A 20,210-nucleotide genomic window follows, 5' to 3' on the forward strand; every position below is an offset into this window, starting at 1 on the left:
ATTGTAGGACTGGTCAATATTTGAAACTGAAGGTCATGATGTTTGGTTGACTCTTTAGGTTTCTACGTCTCACATAGGAAGCTCATAACAAACATATTAATGCATCCTGCTACTAAGCCTGAAGATGTGAGTTTTAATCCTTACTTTTTTATTTACGAATAACATAAAGTCAAGTCATCGAGTCCCAATCGGCATAAATATTTTGACAGGTGGTTTAGCAGGATGTATTGCAAAGACAGCAATTGCTCCACTAGACAGAGCCAAGATAAATTTTCAGTGTAAGGCTCTCGTACTTATTTTGGTCTTTTTAGCTACTCGAATGCCGTTTAATGTTCGGAGTCTTATTCAGTTTCTCAAAAACACTTACCAAGAACAAGGTTTCATGTGCTTATGGCGTGGTCACACTGCAACTCTTGCCAGAATTTTTCCTTATTCTGCTATTCAGTACTCTGCTCATGATCATTACAAACATTTACTTGGGATTGGTTCAACTAGCCATTCGTGAGTTTCCTGATGTCTTTTACAACATGCTCCTTGTGAATGTCTCATAAATAAATAAAGTATTCTTTCGATTGCTAATCTCTATATCCATATTACTCAAGTGTTTATTCGCCCGGTAGTATGCCTTAAGTCGACACACGTGAACTTATGTTTGTGAAGTTCGATCAAATCGACAGTTATAAGAGCAATGGCCTTTCATCTACTTATTTTCAAGTAGTTCTAGCCGCAATCGAACACAGGACACTAATGCGCATGATGCCATCCTCATATTTGAAACCGGGTGCTTCCCTTCTCTCCAGTTGTTGATGAGATCCTCATTGGAGAACTGAAATAGTAATATCTACGTCAGAAAATTCGTTTTCTGGTCCTCTACAGATGTAATTATGACAGATAAATTCTATGGAAATAAGAAGTGTATCTGTTTGAAGTTCTGGAAAATGTAATTTCAAACCAGTTCGGTACAATCTTTTGGCTGCGTATTTACTTCAAAGGGTCTACAAAAGAAAGACGGACAGTTTATTGACTTTGAATCGTCCAATCTCCCAAGATTTTCCCCGGCCCTTATCACAATTCGCGTACTGTTTAACTTCACTTTATAACCATTATTGGTATGCTTCTAGGACTAGTCGTTCTATCTCTTTTCTTTCAGAAATTTCTATTGTCTGGAGATTTTTCTCATCTTGATTTATTTCTGGAAGTAATGGTACTTCGTTCAACTTCTCAAACATTAGCCATTTACACAACGAGTAAACAAATAACGTTGTTTTGAATAAGACGCTAGTGAAATGTAGAATCATTTAAATGCATTACTCTATAACCAGGGAATTTTTAGGATCTATTTCTCTGGATCTGATGGCAAAATATTGTTTCGCAACTGCTTTATGTCACTGCCTAGTTTATTTATGAGAAGAAAGGTTATGTCGATTGTTTGCTTTTTCTCTATACTCGAATGAACCTTAATAGCTTGGTAGCTGACGAAATGTCAAAATTAATGCTGAGAACTACTTGTTTCTCGCCAATTAACGTCTTTCGTTGCTCTGGTCTACTTGTTATGAGTTTTTATGCCCATGAATAAAGGTCGTTCAAGGTTGCATGTAGACGAGTCTATGCAGTTTGATTCGTGATACAATTTCTACCTAGCTCCGTACATTTTTAGTTTTGCTATATTTATTCGTTAGCTTTTATTTTTCCTTTGATGTATAGAGATATTTCGTATATACGTTTACGGCGATTTCTTGCTGGTGTTGGAGCTGGGACAACATCGGTTACCTGTACATACCCACTTGATGTTGCTAGAGCACGTATGGCAGTTACAACTGCTTCCAAGTTAGTTGATTGACATTTTGTTGAAATTAAAATCATTCATGTTTACAAACCCTTTTTTTCTAAGCTCCTGTGCTTTAATGTAATTGACCTTCTTCGCAATATACTACCACAGTTTATAGAAAGAAAACTCTCACAAATGGTTCAGAGTTCCCACCTTGGGATATAATGTATTTTTTCGCCAGTATTTGGATATGGAGATTGTAGGGTTTCACTAAAATGTGGGGACACCGAAAGTCCATTTTGCTCTAGTATGGGGCTCCCCAGTTGTGTCCACTCTCAACTACATACGCGGCAATCGAACTCAGGACCTCCGATCTCGTGCACAAACGCTTAACACCTCCGAATGTCGGCTTGGTGGTTCAGGGGTTAAATTCTCGAGCGCGACACTGAAGTTCCTGGGTTCTATAGCCTGTGATGGGTTCGTGAATGCGCACTTTTAAAGAATCACATGCTAAGACGAAACAGCCGTCCAGTGCTGCCAGGTTTTCAGTGGTGGTTTAACTTAAATCGGGTCTCGATTTTGATATTTTTTCTTTGTTTATTCATAAATATTCGATAGATACGTCTTCTTGAGTAATTTTAGTTGAATTTATTTATTTATTTAAGCATCAATGTTGGTACACGGAGGCACCAAATAGATATGCGCCCCACAAATCACTCGACTTGTGTGAGGGCTGGGATACTGGCCGGCTACACAAACCGAAGCGGGGAGCCACACCCCGAGCCTTTGACCTAAAGGTCTAATCCACAAGACAATGGAGCAACGCCAAGAGATGCAATTCCATGGTAGTCAGTGACTAGCAGTTGGTTCATATACCATTTGTTCCCTCAGGAACGTGGAGCCCATGTACATTATTGGTTTGGAATCAAGGTTTCGCAACTCCCCTAGGTGGATCCTCCATATCCACCAACCCGGTTAAAGCGCCGAACATTCGCTTTTCGTCCTCGCAATTTCGTAAACAACGCCGCCGCCACGAGGAGGCAGTGAGTAGGACTTCCCTGGCAGTGGTTGTATGTACGTGGCCATGTGAGAGCATTTCGAGAGGGAGAGCTGATTCTCCTTACTCTTGGCCGTAACCCGACATTCGGGGGCAATTTAAATCAAAACATTCTTGATAATATCATTCTCTCAGAAATCACTAGGAAACTAGGTTTTTCTCGCCTATTATTCACTGGTGTGAGAGGGGTGGATAGTCAACTCAAAATATCCAAGTGAATAAATATTCGGTTCGGTAAAGGTTTTTTAGTTCATTTCCTCATTGTAAGCTTATCCAACTCTTCGTATTACTACCCTATACAGCGAAAAAAATTAATTAATTGATCAATTTGACTTTGACGTATTTTTCTCTCACTTATCATTATTCAACGCACTGTTATCTCCACTGTGTAATCTTTAAAGTTGTCTTACCGACTGGTTTGTGTAGCATATTTAAAGTTAGAACTTAATGGGAATTTAAAGCGATTGACATCTTCCTAAATACTCATTTTTCGGCTCCAATATAGATGTTAATTTATGCATAGAATTATTGCCTAAGTAAAGTCATTATTCCAACCATTTATGCTGGATTCTTTTTAAGCTGATCAACCAATCGACCGTTTGTGATTCTTCTATTTAGAATTATTACTCAAATTTTTATTTATGGCAAATGAGAATACTGTCGAGATGCCTAACTCATTCTATCAGTTGTCTAAAATTGTCATACAGAGTTGTATGTGAACTGTAAATAGCTGTGGTTTAGATAAGTCTTATTGTTTGAGGTGTACATTTTCAATTGAATTTAACATAACTAGATATTAGTTGTGCTCATATCCAGGAACATAGGTTTTAGATATATGGATGGGACACAATATCGCCGGTGTTACTTATTATGATGAAATCACTATAAATTGTGAATTGAGCTTGTTCAAAATGTGTGCACACTGCTGAATACTGACTCAGTAGTACAATAATTATATTATGGTCTCAGCAAAACATGAAGATCTTGAGTTCGGCACTCGTGCCTTGGGTTTGTTAGGACACGTTAAATTTTCAAATGTAACGTACTATGAAGTCAATCTTAAGATTCATACATTTATTAAAGGTGATTTCTGTTCATGTGACAAACTTTCTAACTAATAATCACTGAATGCGATAGGTATATAATAGGATGAATTCGAACGTGAAGTATTGTTCGTTAGTATTCACCAAACTAATCTTCCCCATAAGATTTGTGTTTTAGAGTAATCGGGGCTATGCGATAGCGTAATAGTTGTATTCTGGTATCGAGAAGTTGTGATAACATATCAGGATCGCTAGTGTACATAATTTCTAAAAAGTCTCAACCTAGAATCAAAATGTTGTTCAGTGGTCTTCGGTGTCAATCTAAAAATGAAGCCATGTTTGTATTTTCTTGCTGACAACCTATTTCAGAATCACTTAATTTAGTATGATAAGGTTTTCAACTTATTAAATGATCTACTTTCAGTCACCATCGTAATTATATTTACAACAGATTATCCTATTCACTATCTTTATTCGTAACCTATTTTAATATATATCAATGATCGTATAAGCATATGATAAACACGTGATTATATATATATAAGGTCACGAGAAAATTTAGTAGTGTTTTCTGTTTAAACGTTGCTGATTTTTTAAAATTATGGTACATTTGCATGAACTCATGATATCTAAATTCCAACTTGTAGTAACTTATTGCTAAAGATTTAACGGGATAAGTTAAGATACTTGATTAACGTAAGACGCAATGGCTTAATGGTTTAATCACTCGATTCGATTATAGATTCAAACTCCGATTCAACTACCTTGGGGAGTTGGCCATAAAACTCAGAACCTAGTACAGATTCATGTTGACTCAAGTTGCCATACAATATAAACACAATCAGATAAAATAACCATGCAGGTAATAATAGTAACAGTGATTGCGATAAAGACTGAACATTGAGAATACAGTCCAAACAGAGGTATGTACGGAAAGGTATTGAAACTCAGGATCTAGAGAAGGATAAGTAGTAAATCCAACCATGTACTGCTTTTTCAAAATTACCCAGTTATTTTATGGAGATACATTGATTTTTGCGCATGATTCTCTTGCTATTCATTTATCAAGTACAAAAGTATTTACTTAACTTTGACCTACACTGTTTGTACGGGAGCTAATAATACTACTTGACTGTTCAAACTAATGCTAATGGGGGGGTTATTATGCGGAATCTATTGGTTGAAAGTCAAGTGTTTTAATCATAACCAATATCACTACTGCCATCACCCCGGTGAACTATGATTATTTGATATCCAGATTAATTTGACACTGATTTAACTACTATAAACTGATCAAATATTTAAAGCTAGGATAAAATTAAATTAATCCACGTCCACTAACCTATCTTAGGTTACTTAGGTCACTAAGACCATCTCTAACCCGATTTCCTTTTCAGATACCTCTCGAAGAACCCTTCCACGGTGTGAGCAACCTGGAAGTGATAACCGCCCTCATGATTTCAACAGCACTCAAGATCACTGTATTCATAATCAATCTCCCTCTTCAATTCCTACGTTGTAGCTGACTGACTAACCTAACTAATTCCATACACAACAAGATATATCTTTGGAACCTATTATTCAGATTATAATCTTCCTAAATTTCTCAAAGCATTAAGATTTTACTGACCATATGTTCATGTGCACTACTGTTTACAAGATCTTTAAACAACCTTTTATCCTTTAATTACTGCTTTTAATTATCTTTTTTTTTGATAACTGGTAACCATTCGAAAGTTATTCTACATCTAAGATACAAAACTTGAACTTTCTAACTTTTAACCCTAACGAAACAGTGGATAATATACACTTCTGAGTAGTCTCAGTAAGCTAGTGTTCCTTAGTTTTCCAAAAGTATTCGAACTGAAGTTAATTCATGATCAGTACCAACTATAAATTAAATTAATTCCCAAAACCTCTCCAGACAAAATACAACCACATTTATTAAAATCTAGTGGTATACTGGCTTTCATTTGTATGTAATCACTAACTTATTTTAAATTAGTATATATATATAGCTATGGAAATGTTAATTAGATGAGTTGAAACAATAGTTGTGCCATTCATAACAAATAAATTATCAAGCATGACGAATACATAGTTTGTGAAACAAAACGGATGAAATTGTAATATTAAACTCATAATCTACAGGAAAATGAAAAATGAATAGACCCATACCACTGCGATTGATATCGACCCACTATCATCCAAGGTCTCTAAATATAGATTATGATTATCTAACGGATTCTAACATGAACGTCTGTATCTCTCAACATATTTTATACCAATATTAAATGAATTTGTGAATTATTGTGATATTTTGTTCCAACTCTTCTACCAATTTATATGTTAGCCAGTATAGTGTGTTGAGGATGTGTACTACAAATTCTAATTGACAAGTTGATACAACTTCTCAGTCTGATCAACAAACTTTATGTCTCAATCTAATACCTTACAAACAACTTCAAAATACAATCAGAACGGTTGTGTTGTTAAGTTACTTATAATTGATTAATAAAACTTTGAAACCATCTATGAAAAATAAATATTACTAGTGCTAAATGGACTGTGATTACTCTACTACTTAGTATTTTTTGAGCAAAATACTTTACTCGACTAGTCTTAAATCATCATGAAACTTGTAAGCAGACAGGGGTCTATTTGAGAATTGAAACAAGAAAATATTGTGTAGTAAAATGTTAAGTATGACTTACATAGGAATTTTCTATCTTTTTAATCTATCCAGTAATACCTGACTGGTTGAAAATAAAACAATTAACATGATCCGACATATACTAATCAATGCTCTATCCTGTTAACATGGAGATTTACTCATAAAACTTAACTTTTGATCACAATGGAATAAGCATAAATCTATAGGATCTAATTACATTTTTGTCAATGGAATAAAACTATGAATTATCATGATTCTTTCTGTGAACCTGTATACTTAACAGTATACTTCTTTTAGTAGATGTACTTGTGATCGTTAGTTGAGTTAATTCTACCGTCAAATTATTCTATTTATCATTAAAACTAGTTATTTATAAAAGTATTATTGTTATTATTATTTTTGTGGGGTGTTGTTAAGACTTTTGAATTTGAAGTTTCACATTATGAAATATCTGTTTAAACAACCATTTGAAACCAGAATGCATTGAATAGCTGTTTCGTCATGGTGTAGGTCACGTCAGTAGTGCACATACACAGCCCCACCTGTGATTGAATGCAGAATCACTAAGTTTATATCCACTGGTTTTTATTTCTGACGTTAAACAATTCACGATCTTACGCAACTATCGTGCACTGCCTTTGTTGATATGTCTCACTACTAACAAGGTTGAACACTACTGGTTACTACTTTCCATTTAAACTCCAGGAATTACCTAGAGGTTAGTCACCAGTAATCACATGATGACCGTTATTGTAGGGACCTGTGAAGATTTTTGAATTTTCCTATTACTGACTGGCTATGTTTAGGCAGTGGATAATAATTGCACTATATCGCGAAGCAACCGAAGTTAAAAATGTCAACCACTGGGTTATCGACGTAGTGGTGTGAAGGTTAAGCATGCGCTCCGAAATCTGAAGGCCCCGTGCTCGACCCCAGCTAGGGTTGTGGATGTTTACTGTTACTGAGTCTCACACTAGCTGTGTCAGTACCCTTTTGTTTTTGCTTGTTGTCTAAGCAAAGACTATCCCTAGTTTGATACTTCATTATTATGGATCTGTATTTCGTTACTCCCGCCATATATGATTTCTTTTGTTCATTTACTCAGATATTCTAGTCTTTTTCATGCTATACGAGCTCTTTATACAGAAGAAGGATTAAGTGCATTGTATCGTGGTTTTTCCCCTGCTCTCCTCGGTATTATCCCATATGCTGGGACAGCTTTCTTTACGTTTGAAACACTGAAAGAAACTTGTTTAGGTAAGAAGTCCTTTTTTATATCATTTCTTTACCTATTTACGATTGATCGTCTCTTTTTATTCCTCCCTATCAAGCACTTTATTTTAACTCTTGTTCTTCTAAAACTATTGTTTTAAAATTATTTTACGTGTATGTGTGTAATGGTTCATTGTTTGTTGGTGTTGTCCACCACACTGTAGGTAACTCTAAATCAGTTAATCACTCAGTTTTCGACCAAGTTTTGTCTTCTATTTGCGTCTAAATCCATTTTTTATGATTTACCTAACCATAATGTATTGTTTTCTCTCACACAATGTCAAGAAAATGAATCCTCTATGATTTAAAGATGTCTACCATTATGGTATGACTTCAGTTTGTAAAGGATAAGAACACCTATAACATAAGCATCTTACATTACGTCATCGCTACTAATAACACCACTGTTTTTTCTCTTTCTGTCTGTGTTATTCAGTGTCATGTTTATTTCTAACTGAAATATTTAAGTTTAACTGATGCAAGTCAATTGTTCAGATGTTACTTTATGATTTTCATGTGTGGTAATTATTATAAATTGGTCGTAAGAATCTGTATTGTATATATTTACATAAATAATGTTTATTTACTTTTCTATTCAGACAGAAACAAAGATCCCATCACTGGTAAACGGCCTAAAAAACTGTATCCATTTGAAAATTTATGTTGCGGTGCAGTGGCTGGAATTTTAGGACAAACTGCTTCTTATCCACTAGATATTGTTAGACGAAGAATGCAAACTGCTAATATTACAGGTATGCTGTGTATACCTTTATTTTCTTCTTTTTCATTTTGTTTCGTTATTGATAAATCCACTCACCGCCTTACATCTAATGAAGGGCTGAACTTGTTAAACATGTGATTGTTCTTAATGATTATAGTTTTTGAATCATCAATTGATCTTAGCCAGACTATCATTGAAAACCCTGGAGGAACTGAACGGCAGTTTCGTCCTAGTATAAGACTGCTTAGCAATATACATTCACATACCCGCGCATCCTGGAATCAGATCGAGGACTTTCAGTCTCGGGTGCGAACATTTAACCTATAGATCATTGAACCGGTAACCGACAGTGTTAATGTATAACTTCAATTAACTCATGATATTGCGCAGTCTTCATCTATTCCCTACGGTGAATAACTGTGCCATAGCTGACATATATGTATGTTTGTTCTAGTAATCAAAGTAATCTTTTTTTTGTCCCCGAAATGAAAAAAAAATGGTTAAGATTATAAAATTTGTTCAGTTAAAAATATACTATAATGAGAAAAAAATGTATCATTTAGAAATCTATCGTGTAATGTATATTTTCTTTAGAAGTTATTGCGAATATTGATGCATTTTAACTAATTATACATTTTTTATTATTCTAATCATTAGATTAGATTATAAACTGAAATGATAATATAAATTAGATATTTCAAGAGTTTAGTTATTTAGCTCAGTTTTATTTAAAAAAAACATTTTTCGGATGTTTTTCTGTCATTGCTTATTTACTTACGTCTGTTATCCCTCGTTGAATATTAATCATCAACCAAAAATCTCAAATTAACTCTATCCTAAGCTTTATGTTCCAGTTATTCTCCTTTTAGACTTAACGCTGATTACTAGTCTATGTTAAATGTTCAATTCATCAAACATAAATGCACGCATTTCTGTTGTGTTTTTTTCTTAAAAATATGTCAGGCTTCACATTAATATTATAATCGACTGACTTTTCTCAATCACATGTAATTTTCTGGTTTGTGACCTTATTCATTTAAATAGCTTAAGCATATTGAACAATTTTCTCTCGACTAGTCTTTTTCTCCAATAATTAAGTACAGATTCGTGCATATTTGTAAATATTTGGTTTAAGAGTTGTTGATACGATTGCATAAATGTTTTAAATCAAAATCAGTGTTATCTGTGAGATTTAACTTAAGAGTTAATTATTGAAAGTTGAATAAATTTTAACCACTAATATACTCTATCTACTCTTAATCATAAATGTGTTTGAACCAGTTAAAAATATACTCTTTTTATGTATCACAGTTAATATAAAAACAGTTGATTGTATTGTGGTGTGTGTTACTGATGACGACAGATATAAGTAGCATGTATTACCAATCGAAAGTGGAATGCCTGATGGCAAAGGTTAAGAGAATTCGAAGAGAAGAAAACGAGAACAGAGAGTGATTGATATGGAAATGAAGGAATAACAAAGTCTGAGACAGTTGATGGATATTTTGGAAATGAAGTATTTACTGTATGGTTCTCAGATTTTACCAAGTTATTTTGTAATGTATTAAAATACATTTAATTGTCCTCATTGGTGTTCTCGTTCACGACAGTATTATGGAAAAAATCATAATGATAATTATCGTATTATAATCAGAATAGGGTTTGTGGAGATTGCAGTAATTTTAATAGTTGAATCCGTGAATCGATGTAAGCTAGGTCACCATTGAAAACCTAGAAGCGATGGACGGCCATTCCGTTGTATTATGGGATTTCTCAGCGGTGCGCGCCCACGATCCCGCACGCGAGATTCAAATCCAGGACCTTCGGTCTATTAAAATTATTGTATTGTTATAGTGTTTCATAGTATTCAGTCAGTGGTCTTGAGTGCTGTTAGAGGTATGAGGGCGGTTATCACTTCCCGATTGCCCACACCGTGGGAGGGTTCTTCTGGAGGTGCCTGAAAAGGAAATTGGATTAGAGGTGGTCCTAGTGACCCGGGAGCGTGACCGCAGTGCCCAAGAGACAACTGCTTGAGGTCCGTCACACCCGACCGTTTTATGAGTAGTTTTTGTGTTAGCTCCGTACTTGTTGAGACCTTACCGCTGGAGACGGATATCCATGGAATAAGGCGAGATGTGCATTTTTAGGGTCGACCTTTTCTAACCCCACCTCTCCTTGTGGGAAGGCAGCATCGCTGTCATGGTGGTTGTCTGAAGGTGTTATAAATCGCTTTTCTTACGGTTATGACCCAGCTATTCCTATTGCTTAGTATTCTCGGATACCGATTCAGTCGACAAGTCCCCAAATCAGAACACGGTTGAACAGGAAAGAGATTATATTTCAAATAACAAGGTTAGATGGAAGTAAGATGCAAGCCAGAAGCACAATAGAGAAAACGTCAGTATATTTATAGTTTTTTTACATGAGAAGATTCTAGAGTATTCTCCAACTATCGACTAGTGCTGATAGGATAAGAATTAGCCAATCAGCGTGCACCAAAGCAATCGTGAATTGGGTATGCTTTAATCCAGTCTATGTCCCGCTAACAGAAGGAAACACCTTACTGCTATCACACCTCTGTACAGTCGGCAGTACGACTTCGCCTTCGGACCTTGAGGAACGGTTGTTCCAGGCAATATAGCTCGGTCGCTTCATTACGATAGGCAAACCCGACCACCACGTCAAGGTAGCAACAACGGTCGAGTTTCATAATATTAATCCAAAAGCTAAAGCGAAAAATCGATATGTGATACTGAAATTCATATATGATTGCTCACTGAGCGTGGATAAATATGCACTTAACTTATAGACTGTCAAATATATGTGATTTCCTTTCCTTTCATTGATTTACTACTCTGAACTCATTGAGATACATTACTTGTAATTTTATTGGATCAAGTATTATCTAGATTGTACTTAGGTTTTCTATTCTGGTTTATGAATCCTGGATCTGATATAACATCGTGACACTAGTCTCATCGTACTAACATATCATAGTATATATATGTGAAAGGGATAAAAGTATTTAAAACCATCCATTATACATCAAGAAAAAAACAATAACATTCCTGTCAAGTGATCTCTTAATTTATTGCTCTCAATGTGTTTAAAACTAGTTCAAAAACAAATAATACGTATACAATTAAAAGTACGTTAATGTACCATTGTATACATTTATTTGTACAATATTTTAACTTGTTAAAATAAATCTTGAAGATTCTAACAAAGTTGACTGTTAAATTAACTTGATATTTGATATCTTTTCTCTACACAATAAGTTACGAATGATTTTCGTGTAAAATTAAAAAATGTTCATTGACCAAGAAAGATTATATGGTAAATTCAGGTATTTGATGATGAAACTAATAATAAAATACTTCATGGAATAGATTTCACTTGATTTTATGTGATAGCCTAATAAATCTTCAAGGTTTCAAAACATATTGTACTGATCAACTTGACCTTGTTCGATGAAGTGTTTCCGACCGTAACTACTACCTCGAAGTAGTGGTCGGAATTACCTATCGTAATGACGCAGTTGAGCTATTTTACCTGGAACACTTATTCTTTTAGGTCATATCATTCCGAGCAGGTCGGTTGGGGAGCAGTAAGGTGAAAAGCAGAAAACTTAAGATTTGGAGGCGAAATCGCACTGCTGACTGTACTGAGGGGTAAAAGCAGTAAGGTGTTTCCCTCAGATAAGCATCATCTGCATACATACTTCATTCTTACAACGAAAAGATGGCGTTAAAAGGTTAGCTCCATAAATCCCATACCTCACGGATTTCTGTGGTCTTTTGAAACGCGGAGCTAATCCTCTAAATTTCTCACGGAAAGACGTTTTCTGATTTTTGGGCCCCCAAATGCCCTGATACGGCAGAGAGTGGGGAGAGTCCGCTCACCCTCTCGAAATGCCCACATGGCCACGCGTATATAGCCTCTGCCAGGAAAGTCCTACTCACTGCCTCCTCGTGGCGGCAGCGTTGTTTACGAAATTGACAGGACGAAAAGCGAATGTCCGGCGCATTAACCGGGCTAATGGACATGGAGAGTCCATCTAGGGGAGTTGGAAAACCCTGATTCCAACTAATGGTGCACATGGGCTCCAATATCCTAAGGGAACATATGGTGTATGAACCATTCTTTGTTCACCGGCTGCTGTGGGACTGCATCTCCTGACGTTGCTCCATTGCCTTGTGGTTTAGACCTTTAGGTCGAAAGCTCGGGGTGTGGCCTCCTAAGAAAACCAACTGCTTCTGTCCGGGCACCCTGGCAGTATCACAGCCCTCACACAAATCCAATGAGATGTGTATGGCGTATATGTATTTGGTGCCTCGTACCAATATCTATGTGTTCAAATAATTAAGAAATAAATAATAATAATAATAAGATTTTTGGGCTGTGCAGTCACGCTCCCAGGTCACTGCGACCAAATTTAATCCAGTTTCCTTCTCAGGTACTTCAGTATGAAATATCCTTCCACATTTTTGGGAACCGGTAAGTGATAAACTCTTTCATACCTCAACCCTAGAAATCTTATTTACGATCAGATGTGTCTAGTTAGTTTTCGATTTTCATTTAGGAACGTTCTATTTATTGATATATTATGTTTTATATGTGATTTCATATGCGTGATATGTGCAAATTAAGTATAAATGTATCAAAATCTTACTAGAAGGAGTCGATTTTCAAATGTACTCGGTAGTTGGAGCTCAGTTTTAATAATAAGGTCTAGTAATTAATGGATGATATTGCAACGTTATAATCCCTAGGTCCATTTCCAACTAGTTCCTGCTTAGCAAGTTTGCCCTAGAGAAATTAAGAGGTTAACATATTCAAGAGATTTATTGACAAAATTTTTATTACTTGAAAGAAAGGTTATTACTTTGAAAGCACTCAACGAATGTCATACGTCTTTCCAATATACCCTAAAAAAGTAAATCACGTCTAAGATTTCGATTTTAGCTCGTTTAGTCACAAGGTAAAACAAAATGAGACGATAATGACAACCACTTACGTTGAATGGAGAGATGATGAATTTTAATGGTTTTGTCTCTGTGAACAGTAAGAGAAGTCTGATCCGTTCTTTCACTACATGCGTCTTAAAAACATACATAGAAGAATTTCAGGCCTTCAAAAATGACTTTTTCTGAATAGTGGTTATCGTTAACCGATCTTAAGTAAGCCCCTATACTAATTTATTATCATGTGCTGACTAACGACTGGCTTTATGATGTGATTCGTGGAGTTCTCGCGCGAATCTATGACCACTAGAGCTTAATTCGTGTCAGGTGTAAGACAGTTATTCACTACAAACAATAAACGAAGGTTGTGCAATATTGTGAGTTGATTGAGGTTATACATTAACACTGTCGGTTACCGGTTCAATGATCTATAGGTTAAATGTTCGCACCCGAGACTGAAAGTCCTCGATCTGATTCCAGGATGCGCGGGTATGTGAATGTATATTGCTAAGCAGTCTTATACTAGGACGAAATCGTCTTTTAGTCTCTACATGTTTTCAATGGTGGTTTAGCTAAGATTGGTTTGAGATTTAAGCTATATAAATCTGAGATCACTCAAAAATGATCATTTTGAACTCAAGGATGATATTATGGTTCAACTTGTTAATTGCTTGGAAAGTTTACTAAGACGAATATTCTATACAACCGCTTGTTATACTAGCCTCTTACTGGTATGCATCTGAGTAAAGGACAAAGTACACTGGATATGTGAATGTGACTTGTTTAGCATCTCTTATGGAACTATGTGCATAGGTCATTTATTGACATATATCCAACGCGTAGAAGAACACTTCCGATTGTGACTCAGTAAAGAATAACCCATAATTATTGATTTTCTTATTCTCCTTCATGTATTTGACCGTAGTCACATAATATTGGCTAGATCTTTCGATGTGTTTTTTTTAATAAGAGATAGATCTAGCCTAATCTGTCGAAATGTGTACTCATGTATTTCTATTTACTCTACAGATATACTTTAACAACTAACAATATATGCTTCTTATTATTCAGTATTTACCTACTCATCTGTCCGGCATAGACAGTTTTGTGTATTTAACTTCATTTTTACGTTCTTAATGTTCGATCTAGTATTACTTACTTGCTTGCCCAAATCACAAATAAATGAAATGTAAACGGAGGGAAGTTTGTACCTGTGACTTAGCGGTAAGATATCAAACACCTTAACCAAATAAGCAAACATTTCAAAGTTATTAATCACATTTTATTCATCGTATATAATACTTTTTTCACTTTTCTATTATCTATCTAAATTAACTAGGTCATCCAGAATACATAGAAAGTGTATATAAAACATTACGATATGTATATAAAGATGAAGGTTTTATTCGTGGATTATATAAAGGTTTATCAGTGAATTGGATTAAAGGGCCAGTAGCTTCAGGTATTAGTTTCACTGTTTATCATCAATTTCAACATTTACTTCATCAATGGATAATAATTGATGAATAATTTTTCTTCTTTTCATCATTGGTAATTATTATTTTCTTTCGTTACCATCTATTTATTAAACAAGAACCAAATTATTATGGATATTACATCATAAATTCTTACGATCTCTCTCTAAACACGATACATATTTGTTGTTGCTAAGACGTAGTCTGAGCTGTTATTGTTGTTGCCTGTTTTTTTTTCTAGTTGTTTATTAGTTTTTACAATATGCATTTGTTGACCGTCTATCATATCCAATTATGTGTTCATGAGTTGTATTGATGTAGTGAACAAGAACACCAGTGAAGACAATCAAATGTATTTAACACAAAATTACAGGACTTGTTGATAAAATCTAACAATCATAAAGTTAATGCTTAATTTGCAAAATGTCCACTGAGTGTCTCAAAATGACTCATACTACATTGTTCTTGCATTTTCATACAAATTGCATCGTGTTTCCATTCTTTACTGTTCGATCCTCTTGTCTCTCTGCTACCAGTCCTTCTGTTCACGACTAACATCATATACTACTTATGTCAATATAAGTAGCACACACCACATTGATAGCAGTGGTAGTAGCAGTAACTGAAGGCTATCTCTTATTATCAAGTTATACACATTTTAAATCGTTACCATTTTTGTAAACTAAAGATAATGACTATCTTTGTTTATTGTACGCTTATTTTGAATATCTTTTACAAAAAGAAACAGGCTAAAACTCAACTCTCGGTTTACATTTGTAAATGATTTGCAAATATTACTTGACTTTTTACTCTTTTTTTTTTATCTTGTCACTATCAAAATAGAAGTTTTTCTTGTTTTCTGAGTTTGTATTTTCCGCGGTTTTTTGTCTTTCATTTTTTTTAGCTATTAGATCAATGTATTTCAAATACTCTCACACATCAACAGATATATATACACACACACACTCTCACAAACTTGAAGTTGTACAGAGTACTTCAAGTTCCTTCTCTATTAGATATTGACTATCCTGTATTACCTAATTATTTTGTATTTTTAAAATAAAATAATGTACATTTGTAGAATAATCTTGAATTATTTATTTTATTTATTTTTGTGCTGTTACTTATTATTTACCTCATTTTTATCCACTGTGTGTTTACTGCTTAATTTATCTGCTATTACTCGTGCTACTTGCATCGAATTAAGTAGCTTAGATTGTTCTACATTATTTCTTTTTCGTTTACTTTGGAAATTTAGCTTAATTATTTACGCCTTTTTTCAATGTTCTCTATAGTACTTTTTTGCCTTTCAGACAGAATATACATTGTATTACATTAACCATTTACAAATATAAACTGGCAATATTGTGTAAAGTACTTGTGTGTGTGTTAGTTTACATATTAGAATTCTCAATAAATTATTTCATATTGTGTTTGTTTCTTTTTCCTTCAGTACTTTTTCCGTAGTATTTGCAGAAAGATTTCTATGTTCAGAATCACCTTTCAACAGATGTGATCAGGTATTTTAAATAGAAATAAAAGTTTACTCGGTTCGTTATTTCATTTCATTCTAACAATCAATGTAGTTGATGATTTATAATGATTAAAATTAACAATGTAAACTATCTATTAGTTATGAGAGTTTCAGTGATTTCTATCATCGATTCTTTTAATTTAGGGGAAAAATTATGATTCTTACTATGGTAAATGTGATAGAATTTTTTAAACTGACATTGTTTCTAAAGTCGTATGATCGATAATCATTAGTCACTAAAACGATCACCAATGAAACTATTCAAACATTAAACCTTATCAGTAGATATAAAGTGTCTATGTAAAGCATTTGAAAAGTTTTGAATTGGTAATATACAAAGATAAAGAGGAAATTGTGTATGAACTTGATGTAGTGAAACTTTGTTTTGAAGATGCGACTATTGATATTTTTCCCATTACCTCGTGAATCAGAAATATTAGCGGTATTGATGTATGAGGAAGACGGTAGGAGACTTTAAATATAATCTTGCAAAGTTTTAACTATTTCCTGGTTCATAATAGGGTTAGTAAAGAGTCGGGATAAGAAATTGTGGTTAGAGTTTTCATCACGAGCTGACATCACCTGTGACGGAAAAATCCCAGATGAATAGATGGATCTCGCTGACGAATTTCAAAAATGTTATCTAGAACCTGATTGGTTTGTTTTCATACTTTAATTTCACCGAAATATTGACCGAAGGTTTGGGAGGTGATATCTTAATCACTTAACATCTTTGATATAATCTCTGCTATCAGATGCGTTATTATGTGACGTAACTAGGGGTTTGAGAGTGTTTATCGCTTTTTTAGTGCTTCTCAAACATAAACACCTAATCCAATAATCTGATCTATTGAAGATATTGTATTGTCTGTTTTCTTACATTCATTCTCATTTGAATTTCATCATGTATCTAGCGATTATTTAAAGGTTCAATCTGTTTTATTTCTTAACGCTCTCTTTCAATACAAGTTGGCTTAAATATTATGGAATCCTTTGTAGCATTTAAGCTTTCATCCTTAATTTTTTACAAATTGATTTACAATGGAAAGCAAACAGTTTTGACTACTAAATTTTTTAAAAGACTTTCTACTGAAGCACTCTGTACTGTTGAAACTCAACTGTGAGATTCTTTTCATCTGTCGGTTGCAAAAGTAACTTCCGTGTGTGCTCATTTGGAGATCCTCTGGTACCAGGTTCGGTTTTAAAGTAAAAAAACTAAGAGTTAAACTTGAAGCTTCGTCATCTGACCAGACCTCAGTTGATAGCCATCAACTCTGACATGCAGGTACGTCCAGTTGGCGAGTCCCGAATAGGACGAAACGCGCGCCATGGATTTCACTTCTAGCCACTATCCATCTTTGCTTAAAAAGCTTATGACTTAAGGCTCTATCGAGGCGATCCGCACAGGATTCACATATGCCAACATGAGACTGATCAATTGCAGTCCTAAACAACAATGTGAAGATTCATGTAAACAATACCAAGTGAAGTTACACTTATCATTTTAATCATCTAAGTATTTGTAAAGCACACTTCATATATGTGTTTTCTTTGATTATTTCAAAAGAGTGAGTAATTTATTTCAATGAGAATGAAGAGTTTTCACTAATATGATCGCAATACTTATTGGATAATGAATATGAAGTAGTTATCTTTAAAGTCTTTAGGTCGATAGATTCTATCTATACAAGAGAAGAATAAATGACATTATTATTATCTATCAAGAAAATCGTGAACTTAAAGGTATCCTACATGAATTCAATAATTGTTTAGGGTCAATTATTTTGAAGCTGGAGTTGGAGATGAACTCGGAATATCCATTCCTTGATATCTTGTTGAAGAAAAAGATGAATAGTTCTCTACAAATATAAGTATATGTAATGCTAACCTAGAATAAGCAATATACAGATCTTCAAGTTGAATGGCTTTGGTTTGAACGACAAACTTAATCTACTCTCTATCTTTGAAGATCAGATTAATTTACATCGAGGACGCTATCAATGACGAATTGAATGTAGTCCTTTCTCAGGTTTATTAAAAAAAGTCTAATACCCAAAAGTAAGTGAAAAACGTCATTGGTGATGAATGTTAAATCTAAAGGCAATGACACAGGAATTGCGAAAAAAGATGATTAGCAAAATCATTATCAAAGAATTTATGCTCTGTAGACCTTCGAAATACCTTCGCGGGCCGACTAGTTATTCAACGATATCTTAATAATAAATTTTCACTTTGACTCAACTTAGTATGTTTATCAGTTCACTTGGTCTTGTGGAGCAAGTTATATAGGCTACACAAAGTGTAGTGCAATTTGGTTGGCTGTTGCGCAATCACTATAATTTTGTAATATATTTTATTATTATTATTATCAGAATAGGGGTTTATGGAGATTTTAGTAATTTAATAGTTGAATTCATGAGTCGATGTAAGCTAGACCATCATTGAAAACCTGGGAGTACTGAACGCCTGTTTCATTCTACTATGGGACTCATCAATGGTGCTCACTCATGAACCCGCATCAAAGGGACGCAAATTCACGACCTTCTGTCTCAAGCACAAATTCTTAAACTCTAGACCACTGAACCGACATCTAACGGTGTTAGTGTCTAACTTCCACCAATCCATGATCTTGCTCAACCATTCATCCATTGTCTGTAGCAGATACCTGTCTGTACCCAACACAGATTGGAATCCACTGGTCACGGCATGGGAGATTGTGGATGTACACTGTTGAGGAGTCCCATACTACAAAGAAAGGGCCGTCCAGTGCTTCCAGATTTTCAGTGGTGGTCTAGCTTGCATCTACTCATGAATTCAACTATTAAACTACTACCATCTCCAATAACCCCCATCCTGGTAATTTTTTTTGTCTAATGCAACCTCAAATTTTCATTTTATTGACTTCTACATATGAGACTCATTTTATTACAAATATCCTTTTTTATTTAGATAGATGTAAGTCACAACCATCATGCATAATACCGTTTTCTTTGTTATATTACTCGAGATAGCTATCTCACTTCGTACTTCCACTTTAAATTCAATAACCAAATTCTATAGATCTTTTGTTTCTAGCTTTATTATTCATGATAAATTTATGGTATTTGTAATTGACACAAAGCTTTCGAAATTTGTTCTAATGTTAGAAAGTATAGTTCTATAGAATAACTTCGTTTATCATCCTCCAATATGAATCAGTTCATTATTCAATATGCAGTGAAAGTGATATATTATGGAACTTCTACTAATCCTAATCTATAAAATTTAGAATAGTCAATATTTAAGATTTACAATGTACTTAATATTTTTACATTCAGCAATTAAAAATAATGAAAACAAAAAAAGGAACTAGTCTCCATCAATAATAGAGTATACTTTAAAACATTTCAAGTAAAACTGAAGATAAACGATATATATATATATATATATATATATTCATTTCAAAACTTCGATTTGTTCTTCCATCTATGAAAAGTGCTTATTACTTTGACAAAAAGGTTTTCTGTTTTGTTTTTCGGCACCAAAATCTTTTGTGATATAAATTTAACTACTGTTTTATTGTAAGTAGTTAAAATTGTTCGTTTAATTTACTGTGTTAAATAACACTACTACAACGTTGTAAGTTGTATTTGAAGATTTGACAATAAAATACAACGAAGCTAATTATTAAAATTCTTATTTCTGAGGTTTTTAATATTTCTG

General features: G+C 34.2%; 1 protein-coding gene across 3 annotated transcripts; it reads left to right on the plus strand.

Moving 5' to 3' along the window:
• Positions 1–16,520, plus strand: MS3_00002702 (uncharacterized protein). Of its 3 annotated transcripts, none has more exons than XM_051210310.1 (7): positions 8–126; positions 170–278; positions 312–501; positions 1,705–1,827; positions 7,648–7,799; positions 8,414–8,566; positions 14,839–16,520. In XM_051210310.1, the coding sequence occupies exons 1-7, from the start codon at positions 100–102 to the stop codon at positions 15,027–15,029; spliced, it is 945 nt and encodes a 314-aa protein (XP_051070298.1). In that variant the 5' UTR covers positions 8–99; the 3' UTR covers positions 15,030–16,520. The 3 variants fall into 3 exon arrangements, with proteins under 3 accessions (XP_051070297.1, XP_051070298.1, XP_051070299.1); XM_051210311.1 differs by having other exon boundaries at positions 100–126; positions 5,266–7,799; XM_051210312.1 differs by lacking the exon at positions 7,648–7,799 and having other exon boundaries at positions 1–126; positions 170–501.
• Positions 16,521–20,210: the final 3,690 nt, after the last annotated feature.

This window comes from Schistosoma haematobium, chromosome ZW (assembly GCF_000699445.3).
Source record: "Schistosoma haematobium chromosome ZW, whole genome shotgun sequence".
In the NCBI taxonomy this organism is placed as follows: Eukaryota; Metazoa; Platyhelminthes; class Trematoda; order Strigeidida; family Schistosomatidae; genus Schistosoma; species Schistosoma haematobium.